Source organism: Otolemur garnettii, unplaced genomic scaffold (assembly GCF_000181295.1).
Source record: "Otolemur garnettii isolate 467f Iridium unplaced genomic scaffold, OtoGar3 scaffold00009, whole genome shotgun sequence".
Lineage (NCBI taxonomy): Eukaryota > Metazoa > Chordata > Mammalia > Primates > Galagidae > Otolemur > Otolemur garnettii.
Window position 1 is genome coordinate 22,336,902 of NW_003852404.1, and position 25,399 is coordinate 22,362,300.

The 25,399-nt window shown below is 35.1% G+C and overlaps 1 protein-coding gene across 11 annotated transcripts in view; it reads left to right on the forward strand.

Moving 5' to 3' along the window:
* Positions 1 to 25,399, forward strand: part of ROBO2 (roundabout guidance receptor 2) — a 595,724-nt gene that overhangs the window by 490,496 nt on the left and 79,829 nt on the right. For all 11 annotated transcript variants that reach the window (XM_023509678.1, XM_023509679.1, XM_023509681.1 and 8 more), the window contains 5 exons: positions 6,434 to 6,639; positions 11,060 to 11,141; positions 11,582 to 11,744; positions 13,306 to 13,472; positions 16,383 to 16,504. In XM_023509678.1, coding sequence (XP_023365446.1) covers positions 6,434 to 6,639; positions 11,060 to 11,141; positions 11,582 to 11,744; positions 13,306 to 13,472; positions 16,383 to 16,504 — 740 coding nt within the window. The remainder of the gene's footprint in view (positions 1 to 6,433; positions 6,640 to 11,059; positions 11,142 to 11,581; positions 11,745 to 13,305; positions 13,473 to 16,382; positions 16,505 to 25,399) is intronic.

A 25,399-nucleotide genomic window follows, 5' to 3' on the forward strand; every position in this document is an offset into this window, starting at 1 on the left:
TTAAATTAATTAAGTGCTTTCCAAAGTATTGATGTGCTAAAGGTATTGTTATTTTCTATGCACACTTGTACTTTACATCTTAACGGAGACGCCTACACTGATAGTGAAAGTTGAAAAGGATGTGGTGCTCTGCATAATCTGATCCCCACCCCCCCGCAGCTATGTGCTCCAGTTGACAGCTAGGGGGGTTTAGCTGTTTTGTGAACCTCTGAGCAATAATTTTATCCCTACATTTTGATATATTAAATTTAAAAATTTCTTTCTTGGTCTTCTATGTTTCTGAGGGATTTAGCTTTTGTCTTGTTGTTTCTAGCACTGGCTTCTAAGATAGAAGAGCTATGGTTTGTGGCCTCTCGGATGCTCTTTCTTCACTGCTGGTGAAATTCAATATACTTCCATAAAATTCAAATTTACATGTAGATTAAAAGGTCATTTAAAATTGATACAAAGGCACTATTTTAAAAAATCTGTCCATGGTATGACCTGCTTCAGTGACATGCCAGGAATGGGAATAAATAGGATAGACAAACATTGGCTGCAGGAACACTGAGCTGTTAACAGCTGCACCTGCTGATGCTGTGGAGATTTACTGCCTTGGGACTGAAAGGAGAAGTCAGGCTCAAGGGTAGCTGTGATGAGAAATTTTCCCTTAAGTGGGCAAGATCTTTGCTTCTTCCGTATTTCTTTAAAAGAGTACAAAATAATTATATCATATTAAACACCTGTGTTTCCTTTTATCACTTAATTGTCCAGATACATATACTTGAAAAATAAAATATTCTGTCTAAAGTCTAGGCTTATTTTATATCACCATATAACATTCCAAACTAGAGATACCAGCTTTAATTTAGATATTTGGAGAATTTTACAAAACACTAATTCTAAAATGTTTCTAAATAAAAAAATTCTTGTAGAAAGGCAAATGATATTTGAAAAAAGATGCTAAACTGATAAATTAAAACAGCCAGTTGATATGACTGAAATGCTCCATGAAACGGGTGGATATTCTGAATTACAGCCAACAAAATAAAAAGGAAAACTTCAGAAAACTTAGCTTAGTTAATGGTATCTCAACAAAAGACTCATTATTCTAGCTTTGTTTCTGAGATCAAAATTTAAAACGTGATAGCCAAGTTTAAATATTTAGCTGAGATGATTCTGAGCATTTTGTTACCACTGGCTTGAATATGAATTCCTAAATTGATTTTTACTTAAATATGTACTCACAAAGTCTAGATCCTTTTGTAGAAACATTGAATAGAGATTATAGAGTCATTGGGCTTAAAAGTAAAGAAATCAAACTACAAGAACTAAATATATGCATATACACACATATTATACATAACTTTATCCCTAAATATTAAATTAACAGATATTCACTGATGAATTAGCTTTTCATAGTTTTTAGTTTTTGAAATAGGTTAATGCCTTAATATGTGAAACATTATTTTCATTTTGAACGTATATTTGTAGTATGATACAGGGCATTTTAGAGCCAATTGAAATTCCATTGCAGAATGAAAACATATGTTCAGAGAAATGAATGATTGCAGGCATATCTTGTTTTATTGCATTTAACTTTGTTCTTTGCAGACATTGTGATTTTTCAAAAACTTGAAAGTTTGAGGTGAACCTTAGTCAAGGAAGTTTATCAGTGCCATTTGTCCAATAGTATGTGCTCTTTGCAGGTCTCTATGTTGCATTTTGGCAATTATCATAATATGTTAAGCTGTTTCATTATATTTGTTTTGGTGATCTGTAATCAGTGATTTTGGCTGATACTTTTGGATTTGTTTGGGGGTTCCCCAAGCCATACCCAATAAGACAGTGAATTTTATCAGTGAATATGTGTGTTCCCATATTCCCTCTCTCTCTCTCTCAGGGCCTCCCTATTCTCTGAGACACAACAACATTTCAGTTAGACCAATTAATAACCTTATGATGACCTGTAAGTGTTCAAGTGCAGCACTCACTTAAATAAAAAGCTGGAATTGATTCGGGGGCATAGGTTAGTGGGGAAGGCATACTGAAAGCTGTAACAGGCCAAAAGCTAGACCTCTTGCTTGAAAAGATTAGCCAGGTTCTGAATGCAAAAAGGGTTTTGAAGAAAGTTAAAGTGATAATCCAATGAAAAATAAATGATATAAGAGTGAAACATATTTAATACTGATACAGAGAAAGTTTTAATGGTTTGGATAGGAGATTGACTAGTGAAAACATTCCCTTAAGCCAGAATATGACCCAACTCTCTTCAAGTCTGTGAAAGTTGGGAGAAGTGAGGAAGCTGAAGAAGTATTTGAAGCTTGTGAAGGGTAGCTTATAAAGTTTAAGGAAAGAAGCCACCTTTAGAAAATGAAAGTGCAAGGTGAGGCATCGAGGGCTGATGTAGAAGCTGCAGCAAATTATCCAGAAGATCTAGCTAAGATCATTAGGAGAGTGGCTACACTACACAGTAAATCTTCATTGTAGATAAAGCAGCCTTACGTTGGAAGAAGACAGCATCTAGGCCTTTCAAAGCTAAAGAGAAGTCAATGCCTGGCTTTAAAGATTCAAAAAACAAGGCTAATGCCTCTACCTTCTTAGAGGTAACTTTAAGTGGAAGCCACTGCTCATTTGTCATTCTAAAAATTCTAGGGCTCATAACAGTTATGTTAAATCTACCCTAACTGTGCTCTGTAGATGGACAGATGCCTAAGTGACTACATAACTATATACAGCAGGGGTCCTCAAACTTTTTAAACAGGGTGTCAGTTCATTGTCCCTCAGACTGTTGGAGGGCCACATTGTGGGCCCTGGGATGAATCGGCTGCTAAGCAGGACAGGCAACAGTGGCAAAAACAAAAACACCCGGCAGGCCGGATAAATGTCTTAGGCAGGCTACATGTGGTCCGCGGGCCATTGTTTGAGGACGCCTGATTTACAGCATGGTTTACTGAATATTTCAAGAATACTCTTGAGACCTATTGCTCAGATGAAAATATTCCTTTGAAAGCATCACTGTTCATTGATAATATGGTTAATCACTAAAGAGTTCTAATGGAGAAATACCAATAAATTAATGTTATTTTCATGCCTGTTAACCCAACATCTATCACATGGATCAAGGAGTAATTTTGACTTTAAAGTCTTATCATTTAAGAAATACATTTTGTAAGGCTAAACAGGCATAAATAATGATTCCATAGATGGTTTTGGGGCAAGGTAGATTAAAAACTATCTGGAATGGATTCACCATTCTAGACACTATTAAAAAATATTCACAAGGCTGGAGTGGTTCATATCTGTAATCCTAGCACTTTTGGAGGCTGAGGTCAGAAGATCCCTTGAGCTCTGAGTTCAAGACCAGCCAGAGTAACAGTAAGACCCTATCTCTACTAGATAGAACAATTAGCAGGGCCTGGCGTTGTACACGTATAGTCCCAGCTACTTGGTGTGGTGAAACAGGTGGATCACTTGAATCCCCAAGTCTGAGGTGTCTATGAACTAGGCTGATGTCAAGGCACTCTAGCCTGGGTTATAGACTTTTTAGTTAAGCCATGTATAGACTATACCTTAATATAAAAATAAGTTATATGTGAACTGGGAATTGTTGAAATGACAACAAAGGTTTCAGAATATTACATAAACTTGGTTGATTAGCTGCAATGGGGCTTCAGAGGACTGACTCCAAACTACTGTGGATAAATGCTCTCAAACAGCATGGCTAGCTATAGAGAAATCTTTTGTGGAAGAAATGTCAGTTGATGTGGTGAGCTTTACTGTGGTCTTGTTTTAAGAAATTACCACAGCCTCATCAATCTTCAGCAACCACCACTCTAGTAGGTCATCAATGTCAAGGCAAAACCCAACATCAGCAAAAAATTAGGACTTGATTACATGATCATTAGCATTTTTTGGCAATGAAATATTTTTAAATTAAGACATGTATGGACTACACACTAATATAAAAATAAGTTATATGTGAACTGGGAATTTTTGCAATATTTACTTTATTTGGGTGGTCTTGAACTAAACCTGCAGTACCTTTGGGGCATACTGGTACTCTATCAATGTTTCTGTTGTTACATTTTTGTGCTTGGACTAGTTTTCTGGAAATACTTTGAATTCAAGCATTCATATAAAATGAAATTTGTAATGGTGATAAAAAACGACATGTTGCACAATTATTTTACTGAACATAGATTGAGCTAAGATGTTGTAATACAAAAGTCTCAAAATATTTCTTTAAAAGAACTTATTATTTCACTGCCACTGTTTTTTATATTTCCTTTTCTTCTGCTCTACCTTTTTCTCCTGGAAAATTGTAGTGAGAATTTTGTGAGTAGAACCAACAGAATCTGAAAAGTCTGGAGGGATGAAGTGTATTTACATCTTATGTTGACAACAAATGCCACAACATGATCTTATGTAAGGGGTTGATTGAGGATTTATAATGCATACTTAGACAAGACCAGGGAGTTGTTCACAGATCACTGGAATCCCTAAATGTCCATTTAACCTTTGACATTAGTGTCATGGAAACCTGTGGTCATCTTTTACTCACAACATCTTTGAAACTGGAAATTCCTTCTGGTCAGGAGATTTTCAATTACTTTATTGATCAAATTCATTCAAAAGGCAAGGCATGACTCATTTGGGTAGTAAAAATAAAAATAAACAACTAATTAAATGATCTTTGCCTACATCTAATGATTTCAGGGATATGACAATAAAAGCAAGTTCTAAAAGCTAACTGAATTAGGTATAGGTATTTAATTTGAAACAAAAATGTAACATCATTTGAAATTTAATAAATAGTGTTCTCTTCCAGTAACACAGACTCACTTTCTCACTGAATTAAAAATTTATTCATAGCATTTTGTCCATTGGCCTATTTTTGACCCATGACCCATAAAGAAAATGAATTCCATGAAGCTTTCAGTTTGCATTTCTGTTTGTTCTGCTATTACCCAATGAGTCGTAATAATTATAATATTATAATTCCTCATTATTTAAGATTATTTTATTTCTTTCTAAATTGAAGAATTTGATGAAGAAAAGCTGCAATCCTTCTAATTTTTTGCAAACAATAAGTCATTTTTTATTGTTTTTAAGGGTTTTATCATTGATATAGTAGGTTTATGTTGATTAAAGTCCATAGTATTTTCATATGTAGGGACCATCTCATAAATTTTAAGTGTAATAAAATTGGTTGGCTTTTTCATAGTAGACTCTGAAAGGCCTCCTTAAATTTACTGTTTTCTTCCTCAAAACTGTAAACTATAGGAATAAAGATGATGCATATAAATTGGGAAATAAATAGTAATATAAACTGATGTTGATAATAGCTGATGGGCAAAGGAGATGTGAGCATTTAGCAAACTTTTTTTTTATTATATACAATATAATACAAGATGACCTTTCTTACAAAAGATGCTATTTCTTTTCTGAATTGCTTAACAATAATTAGAATCCACCATTCACCATTCTTTTATTCCCTGTGGAAGTCATATATATAGACACACACACATATATACATACATACATATAAATGCTCTAATATATTTAAAATAACATATTTTATATGTTACATGTAAATATATATGATAAACAGTACATTTTGGATCATTAACCAAAGTCTGTAATGTTTATGCTACAGTTTATAGAACTTTCTGTTAAAAAAGACTTTGTTGGACCTGGGTATATTTGTTTGGTTATAAGATATAAGATAATTTCTAATGAATTCTACATGAAATCTCACATCCAATTAAACCCCTATTTTCCTAACAATGTAAATAATGGTCTTATGACATATGCATAAACACGGACTATGTATGGAAACTCTGTTTTTATCATACCATATTGTTTACTTAGATTGCTTTTTATTTTTGCCTAATTATAAGCACTAATTAAGTCAAATCATACAAATAATATGACTGTAATTTGAAGACCCAGTGTCACAATTTTTGAAGTAAATTATTTATAATCTAATATTCTAGCATCAATAGAAAATTTACCCTATGTAATTATAGCACACAAGTGGTATCATGAACACTAAAATTATGTACTATACACATATTTATAATAATGCAAAATTAAAAATTAACTGCCCCTCTGATGCTTCACAGGTTTTCTTAAATAGGAACATGAGAAATAAATGAATGTTTTCTGAATTGCTGACATAAACCTAGCAAGACAATAAAAAACGAAATTCTAAATTATCAGAATTTATCCCAACATCATTTCAATTATAATTAATGAAGATTAGTATAGTGTATATAGATGTAGGTATAGTATGTAAAGATGACAGATACAGGATAGATTTATTATATCCATGGTAAGTTATAAATAATATGTATAACTTTGGAGTTGTAACCTTACTTTGAACGTTAGTGTATCAAGACTACTGGATTTCATAGTTATTAAAATACCCTAAAAATCCTTTATTTTTTAGTTTTGACAGATAGACCTCCACCCATAATTCTACAAGGTCCAGCCAACCAAACACTAGCAGTAGATGGGACAGCACTGCTGAAATGCAAAGCCACTGGCGATCCTCTTCCTGTAATTAGCTGGTTAAAGGAGGGCTTTACTTTTCTGGGCAGAGATCCAAGAGCAACTATACAGGAGCAAGGAACTCTGCAGATTAAGAATTTAAGGGTAAGTAACGTTTGCCTTGTACATGAGACTTCCCCTGCTCTGGTGAAAAACTGTGGGCTGAACTTAAGATCCTACATTCCAGCATTAGTACCACACATTGTAAAATAGGTTATGTTATTTCTTATTTTAAAAATGATAAACTGAAATTCTTCATGTTGATGTTACTCATAAATTCATAACAGAATGTGAAACTTTTGTTCCTGCATCGCATCCCATAGGAATGCAGTCAATAAAAGTAGAAATGGTGGTGGGATATTCAAAATAATTTGAAAGTGATGTTTACTATTATTAGTGAAGGAAGATTGTAGGGAAATATGGATGAAGTTCCTTGTCCAAACAGTTTGGTGAAAAAAATAAAGAGATGAGGCTGAGTACATGGGCAATAGGTTGGGCTTATTGGCGGAAATCTTGGATTTTAGGTTAAGTTGTTGTGTAGATTTAAACCCAAGAATAAGAACATGCCTTTGGTGGTTTTTTAATATGAAGTTTACATGACAGGGAATGACCATTTCTAGCAACTTAACAAGTCAGGCCTACTCCAGGATCAACTCAAAATAAACCATAAGTTTATGGATATTATTGTTTATTACAATGTAACGATGTAGGTGAGACTATTGAGGCTTAAAACAATGCCCTTTTATTGTGTCAGAGTTTCTGTACGTTTAGAGCCTGGACACCACTTAGGTAGGTCTTCTGTAGGAGGGTTTTCCAAGGCTACATTCAAGTATCAATTAGGCTGTGGTCTCATATGAAGATTAAGGAAGGATTTACTTTCAATCAATATGATTGTTAGTCCTGTACAGTGCCTTGTGGCTCCTGGGCTAACAGTCTCAGCTTCTTGCTGACTATTTAATGGAGACAGCCATTAGTCCTGGGATGTATGGATCTTTCCAACATGACAGCTTGCTTCATCCAAGTCAGCCAAGAAGCGTCTCTCTGGCAAGATGGGCAATATAATCCTGTGTAATCACAAATATGGTATTCTGACACTCCTATGATATTCACCAGAATCAAGTCAACAGTTCCCACCCACATGCCAGGTGAAGGATTACCTGACGTGTAAATACCAGAGGGTTGTTATCATGAAGGCTACCTGTCCCCTGCCAGTATATTCAACTGATTCAACTGAGTATAGTAAATCTCTTCCTTCACCCCCCACGTAGCAAATGTTATGCTAAAGCTGGAGAGTATATTGTAATTGCAATACTAGATTGGGAGTGAACTAACACAGCTGATGTGATGGTGTCTGAAGAAAAATTGACTCAGTAGAGGAGAGTTAAAGAAAGTGAAGAAAAATGAATCAGTAGAGAAGCGATTTAGTAAAATCTGTAGTCTAGGTAGAAGTTGCAAGCCAAGATAGAGAAAAACAAAACAATGTTGTAGAATTTCTTCATTTTGAAGCCAAGAAGAAAGATAAAAATTTTTAACTATATAAATTTCAAAATGATTACAATTTGGAGGATTCTCCTCTGACAATGGGAATATATTTAGAAATATATGTTTATCTAGTTGTTTATTATTATTATGTCATACAGATTTATATGACAAAGGAAGAATTATTGTATTTTTATTGCTTGCACAAAAGCATATACATGAATAAATTTTTAATTTATTAATATAATAACATATATTATATGTCTTGATTTTTGAAACACAGGCATTAATTGTTACTCTAGGAAAAAATGCTACCAAGTTAGGTTAAAATAAAAGTAAATTAAGACATATTTTTAGACTCGGTGCCTATAGTACAGTGGTTACAGTCTGGCCACATGCACCGAGGGTGGCAGGTTCAAACCTGGTCTACGCCAGCTGAACAACGACAACTGCAACAAAACTAGCCAGGTGTTGTGGTGGATGCCTATAGTCCCAGCTACCTGGGAGGCTGAAGCAAGAGAATCGCATAAGCCCAAGAGTTTGAGGTTGCTGTGAGCTGTGATGCCACGGCACTCTACCAAGGGTGACATAGTAAGACTCTGTCTTAAAAAAAAAAAAAAAAAAAAGACATATTTTTAGCTTCCTTTCAGGAATTATAAGTTGTTAAGCTTCTTTGAACAAAATGGAAGTTATTAAAAAAATTAATGCTAACTCTCTTTGTGTAAACACTTTAACCTCTATCTCTGAGCTAAAGGCAGATTTGGGCCATGGAGGTTAATGCATTTTCACTGTATCCCTGAATTAAAAGGTATGCTTGAGTAGTCAAGATTCCTAGCAGGGCTTGAAAGAAGCAATTGAAAGTGGGTGCTTGACGATGTCAGACAAACTTGCAGGCCTCTGACAGGCTTCTGAATAGTCTCTGAGATGCCAACTCCTAGGGGCCTGTCTGCAGCCAGCTGTACAAGGAGAGAGTCGGGGATGCAGTTTGCGACCACATTAATCTCTTTTTAAAGCAACTGCTAAAGAATAAAGGAAAAAGAATGGAAAATATGTGAAGCAGTACCGACAAGGAAAGTCATTATATAAAGTTAAAGAAAGAGAAAGGAAGGTGGTGATGGCGCAGAAATGAGTTGTATCAATGATATTTAGGTTTGGGTTATTATTTTTGATAACCTCCAAGATGGAAACATTGTTCCTTTTCTGTAAGACGACTGGCTTTAAAGAGAGGTAAAAATAGGCTTTCTAGTACTTTCCTAGTATGGTCCAGAGCATTTCTGTCGGTATTATTCCTTTCTGTCTTACCATTTCGTTTTTAGTACTTAATGCAACAGGGGAAAAAAATAACGTGATGAATAGTGTGTTCTCATAGTCCAGCTAATTGGTAACAGAATCTGTATCGTGTAAGAAGTAGAATATTCCACTACTCATTAAAACATACCTACCGCAGCTAGTGTCAGGCCTGTACCTCCACACAGTGACAAGGAGATACAGCGAAGAAGCATTACCTACATACACTTTCTTTCAGCATTTGCAAGTAATAACAAGTGCTACATTTTAGTTCAACAGCTATAATAAAATGCAAATTCTTTTACTCTTTCACAGACCATATTCAAAGGAACATCCCATTAAGATCCAGCCTCAGCTCATTATATTTAGTTTGTGAGTGATGCTTCTTAAATGCAAAGGTTTCTAATGACGATAATGCATACAAAGCCACATCGGAAAGGATGTTTCTCTCCACAGTGGTGACCGACATCATTCCTCTGTGTAATGGAAGACAATTGTATAGTAATAATCTGGCAAAGAATGGCACACCATAGCAATTTGAAACTTAAGTTAAAATATATAATAACACTTAAAATTAATTAAGATAATAAAATAGCAGTAACATCTATGCATTGATGATTTACCTGAGAATCAATTGTGAAAACGTGAGTCTTAGATACACTTACATTTTGAACCAAATAGATGCAATATTCTATCAGCTTTTATATTTCATCAACAATTAGAATCAAATTCATCACAGAATTTTTATTTTATGCCTTCTGCCTTGTCTTATTCTGTTTAGTCATCAGTATCACTTCTCAATATCACGTTTCTTTCACCCCTAAAATAATGCCAATGAATGTTGTTTGCAACCTAAGCCTTCAAGGCTCAATCACAGAGAGGAGTTTTGCATTTTTTTTTTTTTTTTTGAGCTTGGGGTGTATTTTAAGGTATAATCATAGAATCTTCTGCCTTTTACATTTGTAAGAGAGAACTCTTAATTATATTATCAGCTTTTTCTGAAAGTCTTTTGCCACTCTTCAATTAATAAGAAAATATTTCTAATGTTCAATACAATGACATTTTTTTTTAAGTATGCTTTAAAACAAAATTATAAACTGTATTATTTTAATAGTCCCCTGGGCTTAATTTTGTAGTCTCCATAGCCATAGTTTGTTTTTTAAGGATATTTTGTTTTATTCACTGCTTTACCGCTAAAGTTTATGTGTGAATGATACTGACCTTTTTAAAGGAAAAATTCAGTTCTCTTAAAAAAAAATTGTTTGATTTTTCCAAAGTTTTTCAGAAGAAAGAAAGTATGGCCCCCTATCATTTCATTTCTTTTTAACTTGGATATATTTTATTCATTGAAACATATTTTGTTTGAGACAGAAAGGGCAATTTTGCATGATCTATTTTCTGAAAGTTTACAGGAATTTGAATACATTTTGTCCTAAGTTGTCTAATCTAACTCTGATATAATAAACTTTACCATAAAATGGAATTAAGGAATGAGTATTACCAGGGGGCAAGTAGAATTTATCCGATAAATAATATTTAGTTGTTGAATTTAAAAATAAAAACTCATTTGATTTAATGTTATAAATAACATATGAGTTTATTTTAATATTTTATGTATACATATGATGGACTGTAATGCATAATTTGGACCCCTAACAATACAACTCATTTTGATAAATTAAATATTTTCTCATTGACATTAAGTAATTATTCTACAAATAGATTAAAACAATAATTCACTCCCTTCCATGTATGCTAGATTTCTGATACTGGCACCTACACTTGTGTGGCTACAAGTTCAAGTGGGGAGACGTCCTGGAGTGCAGTGCTGGATGTGACAGGTGAGTTCTTTGTAAATTATCTTAATCGCAGAAATCTTGAGCCCTGTTAGTGATAGCTCATTATCAAATAAGTTAAGGAGAGGTTAAGATTTGCAATTCAATGAATGTCAATTTAAGTCTTTACACTCAATGCCACTTTTTAATCCACGCATGAGTTTGCAAAAATGAATCGCATTTGTGAAATTCAGTACATTTGTCCTTGATAATCTTGTTATTTTGTTTCCTCTAAAGCACAAGGACTTCTAGTGATTAAGTGTAAAAATAAAGGTTTTACTTATGAACATGTAAGAGAAGCGTACGTCATACTGACATGCGTCTGATTCATGGAGATGAATTGCTTACCGTCTAGGTTAACTCCTTTAAGATACTGTTTCCTTTCTTGAAGCATTATTGTCAGCTTATGCAATCAGGAATGAAGTTTTTCTGTCTCTCCTCTATAGAGTCTGGAGCAACAATCAGTAAAAATTATGATTTAAATGACCTGCCAGGGCCACCATCCAAACCGCAGGTCACTGATGTTACTAAGAACAGTGTCACCTTGTCTTGGCAACCAGGTACCCCTGGAACCCTTCCAGCAAGTGCTTATATCATTGAAGCTTTCAGGTATGGGACAGTTCCTGTTTCTCTATTCTTTTTTAGTTTGTATATTCTAATAGAACACTTAAGCTATTCTGCTATTTTCTTTTAAGGGCATTGTCAACCAATGCCTTTTAAGTATTGATCTTTTCTATCTTACTGTATTCAAAAACAAGACTACATTTTTTGTTTATAAGGTAATGACAAGATTAAATATGCTTTATCCATGCCTACTTCTGTAGTGATCTAGTTCATGACATAACTTTTTTTTTTTTTAACCCTGATCATTTTAGGGATTTAAAATGAGAATTTGAGCATAAGAACTAAGCAGAAAGTGATCGAATTAGGCAGAGGCACTTTTAAAGATATAGAGACATGGGGCTCTGTAATCTTTATTCCTAATAATTAGAGAAGAACTTAAAATAATTCTGTATTTTAAAATATATCTATTAGTAATTCCTGAGAGACAATTAAGAACCAGTTAATAAATTTATTCTATATGCTTTTAGTTGCAAAAAGAAAAAGATGTTTTCACATGTTATTTGAAATAATTGTCAACAATGTAAAGATACAGACTATAAGTGTCATCATAAAATTGTCTTAGGGGAATTTGATAAAATATTGGTGCAAATGGGAAAATGTACTTTAATATTCCATAACAATGTACTTGTATTTGATATTATAAAATTTAAGGGATCGCCACTGATCTTTGTAAACATTAGGACAATCACTTTTCTTTTTAGGTATCTCTAATCTGTATTTAAAGTAATGACAGATACTTAGTTTTCAAACTTCAAAATACTATTTTTCTATAATTTTTATGCTTTGGTACTTACGCTCATCTGAAAAATAAGCAGATCATCCTGAAAATCATATCTTCTGCTCCTTTGGCACAAGAATAGCCTCTGACCTAAGACACAGTTCTAAAATAGCGTCCGTCTATGGCTAGCTGTAGAGGGGTCCTCACACGCAGATTCAGAGGTATTTCACCATGTTGAGATGAGAAATCACAATACTGTGTAATGTACAATTTTATTAAATATGTAACCAAGGGGAAAAATATTCATGACATGCTTCCTTTCTTCTTTTACAGATGTATAGTTTTAGAAGGCTCTATTAGAATATTGCATGTGGAATTGATGCAAAAGAAAACACACCTTGTAACAGGAAAATGTATTGGCATAATTTACTCTGTAGTCCATTTATTCTTTCTACAGGTTAATTCTTTTCAAGGTATATATATACATTTACGAGGACCATACTTATTGTATAAACTTGATGTTGTGATCTTGGCCTCTGTTCCTTTTACAGGTATTCATTTAGTGGGCTGCTGTGCATTAGCAAAGGGCTGTCACATCTCCTGGGCTGAGTTTAATTTTGTTGTGCATGGCACTTTTGTTAGGTGGGCTCAGCTTTGTTGTTGAATAAACCGAAATCATCCAAACGTTTCATTTATTGGGCTGAACACTTCAAGTGTTGTGTGTGTGCGTGTTTAATTTTCAGCCATTAACTTTTGTCATTGAAACCCAATTCCATTTCCAGTACTCTTATGCCCATTTTTTAAGTGAACTTTCTGTTCGTGTTTCAGCCAATCAGTAAGCAATAGCTGGCAGACGGTGGCAAACCACGTAAAGACCACCCTGTACACTGTGAGAGGACTGCGGCCTAACACCATCTACTTATTCATGGTCAGAGCGATCAACCCCCAAGGTCTCAGTGACCCGAGCCCTATGTCGGATCCTGTGCGCACACAAGGTAATTTCGACAGCTGGTTCTAGAAGGAAATGTCACACAGATATTGAAAAACAAGGGGATTGCCTGAGGAAAAGTAAATGTGTCTGTGATGCTTTCTATAGTTATTCACTAGACTTTACCCAATGAAGAAGAAAGCTCAGGACTCACCCTGGTGAGACTGTCCTACTGCTGGAGCTTTCAGGGTCTACTTAGGTGCAAGTGAACAAAACAATTGGGAACATGTGCATAGTAAGAGTGAATCCAGAAATTAAGGCTTCACTGTCTTACAAAGCAAAAGATGTTTCTCCTTCTTTGAAATTAATTATACGATAGTAGAAAAGTGGTCTTTAATGAATAGATTCCCAGATAAGGAGATCAATGTTATTTCCTATTATTCATGAATCCTCTTTTTATAGTCAAAGTGTGGCTCTCAGGTAAGAGGGATCTGCATCATCTGCGACTGCTGGAAACAGATTTTCAGGTTCCAACTCAAGCTCTGGAGTTGGAGCCCAGAGTCTGTCTTAACAAAACCTCTTTGTAATGCCGATGTGTGAGTTTTATAACCACTAGTAAAATATATTTTATTAAATCAAATTATCAAGAGTCATTTATTTCAGAAAGCAGGAAATCAAGTTTCTTCCTGAGGAATGCAATGATTTAACTAATAAAATCCCAGCATATTAAAATATGATTTCAAAATGGGAGATTTCATCATTTCATGCTTAGTGTAACCTTCCTCTGAGTAACTACAATGATACATTGTAGTCTCCCCCCTGCTAGTAGGTGAAGAGAATTAATAAAATAGAAATGGTAGTTTTATTATTTGTTAGAACCTACTTCCCACAGGGTTATTCAGAAAGGGTTAATTATTTCTTATTTGTAAAAGGCTTTGAACAAGATATAATTTAAAGTAGTATTTTTATTCAGTGAAAAGCACCATACAGCCATAAAATATTATTATAATTACAATGTAGTTCAATGATAGTAACTAGCATGCTATTATAACAGGGAAGGGTGCCTTAAAGGAATCGAGTGAAATAAAGTCACCACGTGACTCTGTAACATTGCTGACATGATGACAGTTAGGGGAGGAGGGAAGACCACTTTGCTATTGTTCTCTAAGCAGTAATGTGATTAATTTTCCACAATGATAAAGGGCCTGTAGGTAAAGAAGCTGTCTCAGGAGAAATAAAAAGCACAACAAGGAATCTGAAGATCTGAAACTAGTTATATTTCACCTTGCCTAGAAACAGTTGCTCTCAGTGTATCTGAATTTAATGAGCAAATTAAATTATTGAATTTGAAATAGAAGAGAAATGCAATCTTAAGGAAAGAAATGAGAGTGCTTAGGTGGTTTATACCTTTGTGGATAGAAAGGGATTTTGTGTGCAGCTTCAGCAGAAGGTAGAGAAAAAGAGCGGGAAAAATGTTGATGTGATCAAATCCAGGAGATTTCCTTGATTTTTCAGTACCGAGGGCAGTCACTAAGTTGTGACTCATAAAATGACTCTCAGTGAAAAGGTTAAAAAAGATGAATGAAATTTGTTTGTGACTTGGTTGGTTCCTGTTGAAAGACTATGTAGACCAAAAGACTCGTGTTCTTTTAACAGATATTTAATATAAAAACTCATGTATTGTGTCTGACTGTAAGGATGAGTTTTGGATATCCCACTGTCAGCGGCTTTGTGTTCCGCATAGCACTTTTTATCAAAGAGCGCTTCCCTTTGTGAGCTCTTATTTTCAAAGTTCTGAAAGTCTGCAGAATCTAGAAATCTTTTCTTTCATTCAAGTTTAAAATACTTGCCCTATCAACATAGAAATAGATGACATGTATTGGCAAGGTTAATACCTTTCACCTAAAGGGACTCTTTTTTTCAAATCAAGTAAAACTTTACCTTGCTATTTATGTTAAGAATGAAAAGATGGAACCTGAAAAAAAAATCACTGAAATAGGATTCCCATTTATTTGTGTTCCTTTTCAAGTTGTGTACCCTGTTTAAGTAACAGTTGGGATATGCACTTAAACATAATTTTGCCAAGTGCTGCATTGTGGCCTGAGAAAATAGTAGAAAACAATATTAGGAAAATAAATCATTTTAAATTGGACTTCCTTCCTTAAATAGTCAGAGAAAAGCAATTCAAGTTAACCTTGAGGTGCACCAGTTAAAGAAGCTGATTTTTGAGTGTGTGTGGAAATTCAGCGCTTGTAGCAACTGGATGGACTTGGCTGTCTAGAACTTATTTTTCCTTAAGGGACACAGAGTTTGTGGGCCATAGAGTAGTAGTTGGTGACTTGTGCTCAGAGAGGCATAAGGACACATGGCTGGAGGTAAACATTTCAAACATCCCTGTTCTTTCCTCCCCCCCAGCCCCCACTCCTAGAGCAGCTGCCTGACCTCCTGTCGGATATGGGCGTACTGCTCACAATTTATTACTTCAGGGCATGTTATAAGCATTCTAAATTTTTCTGTCAAAAGTATTTTTGTGAATTTGAGAAGTTTCTTCCTTTCTCTCCCTTCACTCTGTTTATCTTTAATAACATAATTCACCTCCTACCTTCCCACTCCTCTCCTGTGCTCCCAGATGGAAGCAAGTCAGGAGTGCAACCTGTTCCGGGGACAGAGGATTCAGCAAGCTACTCCACAGACGTTGTCAGATGTGTCCCAGTTTACTACTTCCAGAAACCCTTACTATACCAACATCTATGTATTGCTGGTCATTCTAGAGAAATCTTAGAGCACATACTTTGTACTTTAATAAGAAAATAGCAATCTCTGTTTTAATGAAAAATTATAAACTTTCATTCATGAATATATTTTTAATGAAGATACATATCATCTCTCCCATTATGCCCTACCATTATGGTATTACCCTATGCACGCAGGCTTCAATGCTTTTTGTAACAAAGGAGTTTTCCTATCTAACTTGCAGATATCAGCCCACCAGCCCAAGGCGTGGACCACAGACAAGTGCAGAAAGAACTAGGAGATGTCATCGTCCGTCTTCATACTCCGGTTGTCTTGACTCCCACCACTGTTCAGGTCACGTGGACGGTGAGTTCTCTAAGCCTCTGTCAATGAATATCTCTTCTATTCCTTTAAAGAAAACAAAACAGAAAAGGAAAATACAAATGAATAATAACCAAACAATTTGCAAAACCTTCACCTTTTAAAATCAAGGTGTAATCAATGACAGTATAGGAAAATTTGCAGTAAATTATAAAAAAGTAAATAATGTAAATATAGTAAAAATTGACAGTGATATGAACCTGACATGTCTTTCTGAATTTTCTAACAGCTTGACTGGGATATAATTAACAACCAGAGTTAAAGCCCCCACCTAGGGTTTTTGGCTTTGAAATCATCCTAATATCTAATTTTGAAACATTCACCATCCCAAAACAAACCCTGTGCCTATTACCAGTGGTTCTCTTCTTTCCCCTCCCTTACCCTGTGTAACCAAGAATCTACTCTCTGTCTGTACAGCCTTCCCTATTCTGGGCTTTTTATAAACACAGAATCATGCAGTAGATCATCTTTGAGGTCTGGCTTCTTTCGCTTGGCATAATGTTTTAAGGTTCTTCTGTGTTGTAGCGTGGATCAGCGCTTTCTTTTATTTTTACTGCCAAACACTTTTCCATTGTATGACTACATCACCTTTTATTTATCCTTTCATTAGCTGAAGGATTCAGGGGTTGTTTCCACTTTGGGCTATTATGAATGACACCTTTGTTTGGATGTATGGTTTCATTTCTCTTGGTGTGTACCTAGAAATTGAGTAATATTGGTAACATTCCACTTAACAATTTGATGAACTGGCAGAATGTTTTCCAAAGTGATTGTACCATTTTGTGTTCTCACTAGCAATGGTTCAATGTTCCAGTTTCTCCCAAATCATTGACAGCACATTATGGCTGTATAGGGCTATATCACTAAGGTTTTGATTTGCATTTCTTTAGTGACCAATGATGTTCATCTTTCTTATGTGCTTATTGAGCATTTGTGTATCTTTCTTAGAGAAATCCTTATTCAAATTCTTTGTCTACTTCAAAATTGGATTACTTGCCTTTTATTATAGATTTGTAAGTTTTTTCTATCTGTTTTGATATAAGTCCCTTGTAAGATTTATGATTTGCAAATATATTATCTTATTCCACAGATATTTTTTACTTTCTTCATTATACTATTCAAAGGATAAGACATTAGTTTTTGATGAAGTTGTCTTCTGATGTTCAATCAAATGTCTTTACCTTTTTTGTTGTTGTTGTTGAGACAGAGTCTCATTTTGTCACCCTTGGTAGAGTGCTACAGTCTCATAGCTCACAAGGACCTCAAACTCTTGGGCTTTAGTGATTTTCTTGCCTCAGTCTCCCAAGCAGCTGGGACTACTGGTGCTCACCACAATGCCTGGCTCTGGTTTTTAGAGATGCAGTCACACTCTGGCTCAGGCTGGTCTTAAATTCATGAGCTCAAGCAGTCTACCCAACTTGGCCTCCCAAAGTGCTAGGATTACAGGCATGAGCCACCATGCCCGGCTTTTTTTAAGTTGACCCTTATCCAGAACTACTCAGACATGTATGTAATTTAATTATTTGACATATATAAGTCAAAAAATAGGGGGTATTAAAAATAAGTTCATATTTTAATATTTGTTAAGAATATTCAAAGCTATGCATTATTGAATGTGTCAGAATACCACAGTTATTCCAAAATGCAAATTGTTTTGATCAGATGGTAACCACTGCAGGGAAAACAATAAATAGCATAAAAACAGTGACATTAGCCATGTTAGAGAATACTAATACTTGAATGTGTGGGTGTTTTGAGAAGCGTCAAATAATGCTCTTCTCTGTGCTAGCTTCTCATTTATTCCCAAACTCTCTGATATAGCTTCTAAAAATTTATAAGGAACTATATTGGGATTATGGAAGAGTGCATTTACTTAAAGTTTTCTGTGTAGGTGGAAGAACTTGTATAAGTAATAAGCATATGATTAGGGATAGCAGAAAAAATATTTTAGTTGTGGGCAGCGCCTGTGCTCAATGGGTAGGGCACCGGCCCCATATACTGAGGGTGGTGGGTTCAAACCCAACCCCGGCCAAACTGCAATAAAAAAATAGCCAGGCATTGTGGTGGGTGCTTTTAGTCCCAGCTACTCGGGAGGCTGAGGCAAGAGAATCGCCTAAGCCCAGGAGTTGGAGGTTGTTGTGAACTGTGTGACGCCACAGCACTCTACCGAGGGCCATAAAGTGAGACTCTGTCTCTACAAAAAAAAAAAAAAAAGTTATAATATTGTGTATTTAGAATGTATTTATAATGGTTTCTCTATTATTATTTCTATTTAGTGTTATGTAAGTGAAAGAATATCGACAAATCAAACAATCGAATTTTCTGCCCTTGGCGTCCATGTTACTTTAGGGCAATGTTTTTCAACCTTTTCTATCTCACAGCACGCTTAAGCCTCTAGTTAAACCGCCATGACACACTTAAATAATGCTGATCAAAAAAACAATAAAATAAAGCATATACTGACTGTGCTTTGAACTCGTTTTGAAAATAATTTTATTGCTACTCTTCAAAAATGTCTGTGTCACACCTAAGATCCTCCCGTGGCCCAGCAGGGTGTCGTGGCACAAAGTTAAGAAGCAGTGCATGAGGGAAATAACTATTCCACAAAGTCCAGTCAACTCCCTCAATGAATGAGGTCAATAAAGCATGCCCCCCGCACCCCCAGGGTTGAGGGCTCTCCTGCATTTTGAACTTTACCTTAGGAGTGAGAAGAGTGTAACCTAAACATTTGTTCCCTCATATCAATTTGAAATTTTAAAAAAGATGAAGCAATAGAGATTTGAAAAAAAAAAACAACTACATAATTTGCCCAATGGATCTAGCAAGTAAGTGGAAAATACAGTTGTGATATTGATACTGTCACCTATTAACGATGTATAAACCAAAAAAAAAAAAAAGAATAACACTATAGACAGAATTTTCTACCACAGGGAAATTATTAACTCTATACTCAGGCACCCAAAACTATATCCTCACTTGTCTACACATATGTGGGAAAATATGAAGGCATTATCATTTAGAAGAGGAGAAACTAAAGAACATTTAGGGTCGTTTAGTCGAATTCTGTACTTTTATCAAAGGAAACCAAAAGCACACAGGTTGAAAGTGTTCCCCCAAATCACATGTCTATTCATTAATAAAAACAAGATTAGGATTTTCTGACTTTAAGTCTTCTTTTTGTTATTGTTTGACAAAAGAAAAAAAAAGCTATAGATAAATACTCAGCCATAAAGAGTAGTATTTAATGGCAAGATTTCAACATAAAATCCCAGGTGCAACATCTCATTGCTTTATAAACCAGACCCCATTATCAGGCAAAGTGTTGGCTTATGAGTATAAAAGTGGGTAATACTTTAATAAAAATAAGTTTATAATGTTTTAAAAATAATTGGGATTATTTAGGATTCCAGTATTTCCAATTCTATTTTTGATTCTATTCTTCCATTTCCATGAAGGGAATATAAATCCCTCATCCTATTTCCAAAGCCACAGTGAGGGGTATTATCTGCCAGGCCTCTTCCATCATCCAGTAGCTTTGACTCAATACAAAACTAACAAAGCCAAGAAAATAGTTGAATTTTTCATAGAAGATTTTTACTCATTCAAAGCTGAAAATGTCTTTTCTGCTCTGTTGGGAGTTTTGAGGAGGCTTCTTTTAAGATGCTTCTAAATGTGGGAATTATTTGGGTAAGAATCAAAGTCATTATATTTATGAAGTTAATCACTTTAAAAGTCACTGAGTTTAAAAGAGTAAATCAAATTAGATCAAAATTGCATGACAGTAGCCTGGGAGTTCTTCCAAGGTAGGGACCTTGTCTCCTTCATCTCTGTATCGTAAGAAGCTTGTCATTACTAGTTTGCTTATCTTGCTCCCTCATGGGCTGTAACTTCTGTGAGTCTGGAGTCCATGTTTTATTTTCATTTCTATTTTCCTAGAGAACAGTCTCCTATGAAGTATGCTTTCAATAACTATCTGTTTAATAATGAAATCAGTTGTTTTCATGTTTTTAATTGTTTTGTTGAAAAAAGGAATTCAATTAATATAATAGGATATTGTTCTGCATGAGTTCATAGTCACATGTAGCATAAATATGTTTTGAGAGAAGTATATTTAGTGAACTAAAGTCAGACTGGGAGTTGCCAAAGAAACTGTAACTATTTTATTTTCATGTAATATTTTTAACTTGCTAAGTATATACGATGTTTGACAATGAAGGCCATGAACTCATTCTACAAAAAATGCACCATACCTCAGTCTGAATATCACTATATTCACCTTTGAAATACTTTCCTTGAGAAGCTATGCACTGAATCCCAGTGCCTAATCCACTCTTCAAAGCAATTTTGGAACCATTTTAATAATGGCCATCAAAGGCATCATTGTATTACCCTTGATGCCTTGAATGACATTTTAATGTCATTAAAATGTCTTCCCTTCAATATTTCCTTTATCTTAGGGTAAAGAAAAAAGTTACTGGGGACCAAATCAGGGGAATAGGGAGGGTGTTTCAATATAGTTGCTTGTTTACAGGCTAAAATTCCCTTACAGACAGTGCCCCATGACCTGGTGCATTGTTTTTGGTGCAAGAGCCATGAGTTGTTGGTGACAAGTTTAGATTGTTTTTGTTTTTTTCTCACAGGCTTTTCAGCACTTCCAAATAGTAAACTTGGTTAAGTGTTTGCCCTATTGGTGCAAATTCATAATGAGCAATACTTCTGCTATAAGTAAAGGTTAACAACATCATTTTGACTCTTGATTTGGAGTAGTGGAACTTTCTGGTTGTACACATTGGCGGATTCCCATTGTGCACTTTTACGCTTTGTTTTAGGATCTTTAGATGTTTCATCACCAGTGACAAAATGACCCTAAACATTACCTTGCCTCTCTAAAAGGGACAACTTGGATCCTCCTTTGCTTTTGTTCATCAGTGAGCTTTTTTGGGACTATTTCTGCACATATCTTTCTCATGCCAAGATCATCTGTTAAGATTTTCCTAATTGTTTCTCTACGGATGTTTATTTGGTCTTCTAGTCTTCTCATAGTCAGCTGACAATTTTGACACACAATTCAATCAATTTTTGCAATATTTCTATCAGTTCTTCTCCTACTGGCCACCTTGACCTTCTTCATCAGTGACACTTTCTCTCTCCTTGGAAAAATGATTAATCCTGCTAGCTATGATTGGACATGCTTATAATCCAAGCACTCTGGGAGACCAAAGCTAGAGTATCCCTTAAGCTCACAAGTTCAAGACTAATCTGAGTGAGAGCGAGATTCCATTTCTACTAAAAGTAGAAAAATCAGCTGGGTGTTGTGGTGAGCACCTGTAATTCTAGCTACTTAGGGGGCTGAGGCAGAAGGATAGCTTGAACCTAGGAGTTTGAGGTTGTAGCGAGCTAGACTGATGGTATGGCACTCTAGCCCAGGTAACAGAGTGAGTCTCTGCCTCCAAAAAAAGAAAAAAAAAAAAAAAAAAGGAAGAGAGAAAAGAAAAATGATTAATCCATTTGTACGCTGTCATTTTCCTCATGGTATTATCTTCATAAACTTAGACTATCCCTGAATTCACTTCTACTCTTGCCAAGTTTAACAAAAAAATTAATGTTTGTTCATTGCCATAATTAAACATCGATATTCTTGTGATAGCACAGAAAAACCTAACAACAATAATGAACACCACTCAGCAAGACACTGCCACACATCAACACTAACATACCTATGAGATGTTGCTATACCAAGGTTGTGAACCTTTAACCATTTTATTGTACAGTGCTGCTGATGTAAGTTAATGGTAGCAAGTTTGCAAACTTTATTGACAGTAGTATCTTGTTTAAATTATTACATTGTGAGAATATGAGTTATAGATGTCTTCAAGCTTGAGGGAAGAAATATATTCCCCAGCCTATGTGTATAAAACTTAGGTAGTTTACCAATGGTCAGCAAGATTAATTACCAAATGCTTGATACTTGTGTATATGTCCTGTCCCCTTCCCATGTCAAACTTGAAGCTACAATAGTTAGCAACATCTACTTTCTATATGACTGTGCTTATAATGAGGCATAAATGATAAAAAATGATAAAATCATTTTTAGGCAAAAATGATTTAAAAAAAAAACAAAACTGCTGTCCCATACCATAAAATACCCATAAATCACTTACTGAAAAATGATTATTCTAGCGTTACTTTTTGGTTTTCTTTTTTTTATTATTTGTTCTTGTTGTTGTTCACAGAAAGAATTATGTACTTTTTGCCTCATAAGCATCACTACACTGAAGTTCAAAGAGTACTTTGACAAGAATGTCAGAAGCTTGCTAAAACCAGATCAGTCACTTAGTAGCTCAGCCCACCAAAGAAAATTCCCTGTGAATTTTCATTTTAGATGGAATTTTATTTGGTTGGGTCTTGTGAATGGAAAAGATAGATATTAAGCATCTTGTTTAAATAGATTAGTGAAAATGCTAATTTGAGAGCCGTATATGGGCCTTTTCATTTAGCCTCTCTTTCTGTAACAAAGATGCTTCACCACTGTACATCTCTAAAGTTTGCAAATATGTGAGCAAACTAAGTAAACTGAGGCTCAGAAGTTTTAAGAGGCTAAGCTCTAATTTACATTGAGACCTGCCTGGAAAATTATCATTATTTCCCTTTTTCCTTTAGACAACTCTTTTGTATTTATGTTTCAGAATACACTAATTTTTGAAATTATATAAAGCCGTGGATTAGTGTCTAGACTCTGACTACCATCAACTCTAAAAGAAAATCATCCTTAATAATCAGAATGTTAACAAAACTGGTCATAAGCATATGGTTTAACTTGAAAAGTACCACCTATCAAAATGAGCTTGAAAAGTTAGTGGTTGTAGAACACACATCCAATAAAAATCCCAACTATTTTTTTTAAGGTAATGTTAAACATTTTCATTTTAGCTTCCACCTGTAACAACAAATTTCCTTCTGGAAAAAAATGCATTTCAACAGCACAAAATCAGGTTAAACTATTTAGTTATTAAGTAGACCCTTACTACCTACTGGCTGAAGACAGTGTACATTGGAGTGTTCAAGGCAATGTTGTATGGTAAACATTAGCTTCATAAAGTCCCTAAAACACTTAATTAATGAAAACCAAACATCAACCAATTTGCCCTGATTTACACACTCCCATCATCTGGAAACAGCTGCTTAATGTCTTTCTTAAAAACACAGCTTGCTTCTTTCAGTATTAATAAGCTATTATTGTGAGTTATGTCTTTCTTTCAGTATATAAATTCACTTAAAGAAAATGCAGAGAAGTTTATAAAATGTAAGCTTAATGTTGTTTTAACATATGCTGCAAGGAATTTTTTGAACCTTGGCAGTTTTGATAGAAGTCATCTCTCTTGAACTCTCCAAAATTTAACATTTCTGGTTCTTGGAAAAATGTGTCAGTTGGTACGAATACAAATTGGTAGCATGGATGAGAACTCAAAGATTAGGGGCTTCATGTCAGACCTGGCTCACCTTCTCTTGTACCCCCACACAAGTGTAGCACTAACTCCAGACAAGCAATGAAAGTTAGAAAGCTGTCAGGCGAGGAAGGAATTCATGCTCACTGAGATTTATCAGAGAAATCAGAGTTAGCTACACTGTTATGCTATAAGAAATAAAAAGAAAAAAGAAAAAAGAAATCAGAGTTAGCTATACCGAGAACACACACACTCTTACTCATGCCTACCAACTTCATCCAGTTCTCAAGTTTGGGCATTCTAAATGTAGATAAATATCTTTCTGTTTCACTATACTCTGATTGAAGTTTTCCATTTCTAACTTTTCTGAGACAATATTTTTAGTTAATATCTGTGGATTTGGGGCTTTCACTTAACAATAAATGAAACAATGCTGTAACTAAAGAAAAAATTTAGAAGTTATTACATGAAAGAATACCATTTGCTTATAACATACTGACAATTGGACAAAGAGATTTTTTTAAAAGGTGGAATAACTGACCATCTGCAAATACTCTTTTATATTTTCAGGTTCTCTACATCCATCCTAAAATGAGGTTATTACCTTTCTTTTACCATTAATCTTTATTTGATAGTGAAATAGTTAAATTAAAAACTCCTAGAAGATGGCTATTAAACTATGATATGGAATATTATTTGGAGATTTTGTTATAATTTATGTTTATATCAACACTTCTAGAAACATGGCGAAGCATTAAAAATGTTTAGTTAACGCTTGGCGCCTATAGCTCAACCGGCTAAGGCGCCAGCCATGTACACCTAAGGTGGCGGGTTCGAATCCCCAACCCGGACCTGCCAAACAACAATGACGGCTGCAACCAAAAAATAGCCAGGCGTTGTGGCGGGCGCCTGTGGTCCCAGCTACTTGGGAGGCGGAGGCAGGAGACTCGCTTCCAGGAGTTGGAGGTTGCTGTGAGCTGTAATGCCACGGCACTCTGCCCAGGGGGACAGCTTGAGGCTCTGTCTCAAAAAAAAAAAAAAAAAATGTTTAGTTAAAAAAAATTTAAAAGCCACAAGCCCTTTTCTCCCTGCAAATGAAATTAGTACAAAACCCTGGTAAAGACTGTTTAATAAATGTTTAAAGATAGGAACATGTTGTTTTGTTTTTAGACAGAGTATCATTTTCTTGCCCTTGGTAGAATACCATGGCATTATAGCTCACAGCAACTTCAAACTCTTGGAGTCAAGTGATTCTCTTCTTGTCTCAGCCTCCCACAGAGCTGGGAGTATGGGTGCCCGCCACAGTGCCTGGCTATTTTTATAGATGGGGTCTCTCTCTTGCTCAGGCTGGTCTCCAACTCCTGAACTCAGGCAATCACTGCCTTGGCCTCCTGGAGTGTTAGGATTATAGGCATGAGCCACTATGTTTTATTTT